The 5,178-nt window shown below is 36.5% G+C and overlaps 1 protein-coding gene across 2 annotated transcripts in view; it reads left to right on the plus strand.

Annotated features, from left to right (window-relative positions):
• The first annotated feature begins 127 nt into the window (after positions 1-127).
• LOC103480549 (receptor-type tyrosine-protein phosphatase H-like) overlaps positions 128-5,178 on the plus strand; it is a 49,968-nt gene continuing 44,917 nt past the window's right edge. Inside the window, exons 1-3 of one of the 2 annotated variants that reach the window (XM_017310248.1) lie at positions 2,725-3,561; positions 4,151-4,591; positions 4,834-5,076. In XM_017310248.1, the coding sequence (XP_017165737.1) occupies positions 3,465-3,561; positions 4,151-4,591; positions 4,834-5,076 (781 nt within the window). In that variant the 5' untranslated portion in view covers positions 2,725-3,464. Of the gene's footprint in view, positions 840-1,025; positions 1,269-2,724; positions 3,562-4,150; positions 4,592-4,833; positions 5,077-5,178 lie in introns of those variants that run through there. The other variant, XM_008435528.2, reaches the window with a different exon arrangement.

A 5,178-nucleotide genomic window follows, 5' to 3' on the forward strand; every position in this document is an offset into this window, starting at 1 on the left:
AGCAAAGTGAAATTGGTCATAACGTTTCAGAAAATGAGTTTTATTTGCAGTGTTGTGTCTAAAACATAACAGGAGCAACAGTTTCAAAATGAAATGGAGTGAGAACTTTCTGATCATTGTTCACAGCAAAGATCAGAAACTTAAGTCTCTCAAAGGAAAATTGTCTGTAACTGGATTTCAACCTGTCAGACTGTGGCATTGCATTTATTGAGAAGAAATTATGGAAGATGTTATGATCTTACTTAGCTGCTAATCTATTCTCAGGTGCAGAAAAACCTCTTCACCCACATTCTCTTAAAATCTGATAGGTCAAAATGAAAGCAGAAGTATTTGGTATCTTTAAACTTATAATGTTTATCTTCTGTTTTTTCCACATGTTGTATTTGATGATGACCAAGCTTCTTGTACCGGCTGTGATTGTTGTGCTTCTGGCACAGAGTGCATCACCACCAATGGAGTTGTTCAATGCCTTGACCCCTGTGCCACATACACTGTACTGAACGATACATGGCGTTCAACAGAGAATACAGACCAAACAAACTTACGCTGTGACCGAAACATTGTCTGGAGTGGATGGTATCGCTTTTATTTGGGGCAGAGAAGTGCTCGGATGCCAGAGAAATGTGTAGCAGAAGACCGATGCGGAGCCGATGTTCCCTTATGGATAACTGAGCCTCATCCAGTCCAGCTTAATGAAATCGTAACTCGTACTGTGTGTAACGCTTGGTCAGGTTCCTGCTGCCTTTTTGCCTCCCACACCATCCAGATCAAAGTTTGTTCTGGTTACTACGTCTACAAACTTCAACAGCCAACTGCATGTTGGCTGGCATATTGTACAGGTACTGTTTTATGGTAATTTACAAATAAAGAATTGTCACACACATACATGAACCCTAATTATTGTTAGATTTCTAGTAATTTCAGTTACTCCCTTAACCGAACCAAATGTTTAGCATAATCTTTATGTTTGGTAAAAGAAAGATAATGATTTATATTGTAATTCATGTTGTATTTATCTGCATTAGAAATTCCACCCTTCATAGTTCTGGCACAAAGTGAGACCAGCATCACTCTGCAGTGGAGCGCGGTCACCACCAGCTTTGTTCTCCAGTATGACGGCACAGAGACAAACATCAATGCTCCAGATGGAGCTGCAACAGTGACTCACACAGTCTCATCTCTGACTGCTGGAACCATATACACATTCACTCTCTACACTGTGACTGGAAATGTGAGAAACAGTGGAGGACAACTGACAGCTGTCACAGGTGAGATATTCCACTGATTGTCAGCTTTTGTGGCTTGGACCACCATGTTTGGATCACAAATGGGAGAAAACCCTGGAAAATACTGATGTCTAAGAAAACTATTTAACTATAAATATAGAACTATATCTCTCTTCTCCGGCTGAGAACATAAAACAACCAGTTATATTTTTATAAGGTGAAAAGATGTTTATTACATAGATGGAACAATCGTATATTCCCTCTGCTCTGCATAATTGTTTGATTGACTTGGACATGTTTTTTTTTCTTTGTCTGAGCTACCATTAAGATACTTGCAACTCATAGATGTACAAGAAAAGCCAAAATATAAGCTGTACCATCTCTGAACATCTAATTTTTCTATTTCAGCTCCACAAAATGCAGAAGGATTTAAAAAATCAGGACAATATAAGAGCAACATCACCCTGCAGTGGAATAAAATCAACAACAGCACCAGCTTTGTTCTCCAGTGTGACGGCATAGAGACAAACATCAATGCACCAGATGGAGATGGACCAGTGACCCACACAGTTTCATCTCTCGCTGTTGGAACCAAATACAATTTCACTCTCTTCTCTGTGTTTGAGTCCGTCAGAAGCAGTGGAGTACAACTTGTAGCTTTCCTTGGTGAGATTATTTATTTATTTATAATGTATAAATGGATAGAAATTGAACATTGCTGATCACACTTTTACAAGTCAACTGCACAGGAAAGGCAGACTTTCACAGGAAGTTCTTTTCACTAAAAAGCTGCGTAATTAACTTCACTGAGAAAAATACACATTTAATTTTGTTTAACTTGAAGTATATTTTGCTCCAAATGGTTTTATTGCAGTTTTAAGAAAATAACTGCCACAAATTGAAGAAATTAATTGCATTAATATTCCACTAAACATATTATTTATAATCTTCTTGACCCCAGAAATGTTTGATGTTAATTCATACAATATTTTCTTGTTTTTATGTTGACAACCATCATTGTGCTGAAATCTGTTTGACTTTCAACTAAAGAACCAAGTAAGTAAATCCATTTGTAAGATGCTTGCAGTTATTTTTTCCCTTTAATAAATTAGCCTATTCAGCAAATTTTATTTAATTTTTAAGATTTATAATCAACTGTCAATGTCAGCAATCGGTGAGATCCACCCAATCAAAGCTATGTGAAAAGCATCAAGTTAGCTCAATTTTCTCTCTCTTACTGGAAACTAGATGGTAATAGTTGTGTTAAAGATTTTACCAAATAATTAAACCATTGTTACACCAGTGTTCGTTTCTGAACTATATTAAAAATTCTCCAAATTGCCATGTAAATTGTTATATTTTGACATAATGATTGTGTTTTTGTGTCAACAGGCTATATTATTAGAATGAAACTTGAATTAAATTCTCAGACACAACTATCAGATTCAGAGATGGAAGATGTTTTAGTGGAGGTGAGACNTTCACCTCAATGCATGGGTTCAAACCTTTCCTCAACTTTTAGGTACATTAGAATTACCAATATTATTTATAATTTCTAGTAGTGTAACTTTTGTTTATAGCTTGAACAAATGTTTCTATTGGACTTACACCAGGGTTTTGTGATGGATACTCCAAAACATTAACTTTGCTGTTCTTTCATGTTAATCTAAAAAAAATATTAATGTCATTTACCATTCAAAAGACTAATTTGTTGTTGAGCTCCAACTTTCAGGATGATGTCTTCAATTGATGATGGAATATGTTTATGAAATTCCACCTTTTTTCTACAGATAGAAACAATATATGGAAAAAAACACTTCAGTTATCATTAAAAATTAAGGTTTTTGTTTCAAACTATAATCTGGCTTCTTCATGTTGCCAGTGGATAATGTGATCTTCCTCGCTAAATGTTTATTAGCCGATGTTGGAAAATAAGACGACTTCAGCATCTTTACATTATCCATAGAACAAGCCAGATTTGTTTATACTGTTTATGATAGCCTTACTGATTTGTTTAAACTTTTGCATGATGTCAAACATTTAAGCGCTGTGTTTACACTACAGGTGTGCCTGGATTTAACTATGATCTTGTTTAACAAATCAATGACATCCCACTGAGATTTCTGTAACAGTTTAACAGTATACTAATTTTAGTTGACTTGCTTAAAGTTACATAAAAATGTTTTCTCTGCTATTATTCGGGAATCTAGCAAATTGTTTTTAATATATTGTATGTAAATGTCTAATTTCAAATGTATTGATTTGCTGTTTTCATATTTTGTTTCTGTTTTRATGGCAGTTTTTCTCCAAACTTCATTGATCTCTGTGGCTACTGGTAAGACTTTACATCTTATTATGAAAGAGAGACTTTTTCACACCAGAAATCTGTTAGTTTTATCTGCAGTCTGTTGGTTGGTCGTTCAAGACGTCTGAGGTTGAGAAAAGATTTGGGGAATATTCTTTTCACTGAACTTACTCTACAACCTGCTGTGTAACAATTAACCAGGAGTCTCCTTGGAACCACAGCAAAGTGAAATTGGTCATAAAATTTCTTAGTGAGTTTTATTTGCAGTGTTGTGTCTAAAACATAACAGGAGCAACAGTTTCAAAATGAAATAGAGTGAGAACTTTCTGATCTTTGTTCACAGCAAAGATCAGAAACTTAAGTCTCTGAAGGAAAATTGTCTGTAACTGGATTTAACATGAACCTGTCAGACTGTGGAATTGTATTTATTGATAAGAAATTATGGAAGATAGTATGATCTTACTTAGCTGCTAATCTATTCTCAAGTGCAGAAAAACCTCTTCACACACATTCTCTCAAAATCTGATAGGTCAAAATGAAAGCAGAAGTATTTGGTATCTTTAAACTTATAATGTTTATCTTCTGTTTTTTCCACATGTTGTATTTGATGATGACCAAGCTTCTTGTACCGGCTGTGATTGTTGTGCTTCAGGCACAGAGTGCATCACCACTAATGGAGTTGTTCAATGCCTTGACCCCTGTGCCACATACACTGTGGTGAATGATGCCTGGCGTTCAACAGAGTATACAGACAGAACAATCTTGCACTGTGACCAAAACATTGTCTGGAGTGGATGGTATCGCTTTTATTTGGGGCAGAGCAGCGCTCGCATACCAGAGAAATGTGTAGCAGAATACCATTGTGGAACCGCTGCTCCTTTGTGGATAAACGGGGCTCATCCAGTCCAGTCTAATGAAATCGTAACTTGCAATGTATGTGGTGCCTGGGCGGGTTCCTGTTGCACTTTTGCCTCAAACACCATCCAGATCAAGCTTTGTTCTGGATTCTACGTCTACAAAGTTCAACTGCCATCTGGATGCAATCTGGCATATTGTGCAGGTACTGTTTTATGGTAATAATTAACAAATAATTAAAAATGATCTGTTTTCCTTTTACAACCAGATTTCAATGTGTGCACACACACGTGCACACATACACACATACACAAACCCTAAACAACTCATCGTTAGATTTTTAGATATTTTAACTACTTCCTTAACCGAACCAAATGTGTAGCATAATCTTGGTAAAACAAAAATAAGGATTTATATTGTAATTCATGTTGTATTTATCTGCATTAGAAATTCCACCCTTCATAGTTTTGGCACAAAGTGAGACCAGCATCACTCTGCAGTGGAGCGCAGTCACCACCAGCTTTGTTCTCCAGTATGACGGCACAGAGACAAACATCAATGCTCCAGATGGAGCTGCAACAGTGACTCACACAGTCTCATCTCTGACTGCTGGAACCATATACACATTCACTCTCTACACTGTGACTGGAAATGTGAGAAACAATGGAGGACAACTGACAGCTGTCACAGGTGAGATATTCCACTGACGGTCAGCTTTGGTGGCTTGGACCACCTTGTTTTGATCGTTTGGGAGAAAACCCTGGAAAAGACTCGGATATATATATATATATA

Source organism: Poecilia reticulata, linkage group LG18 (assembly GCF_000633615.1).
Source record: "Poecilia reticulata strain Guanapo linkage group LG18, Guppy_female_1.0+MT, whole genome shotgun sequence".
Taxonomy (NCBI): Eukaryota; Metazoa; Chordata; class Actinopteri; order Cyprinodontiformes; family Poeciliidae; genus Poecilia; species Poecilia reticulata.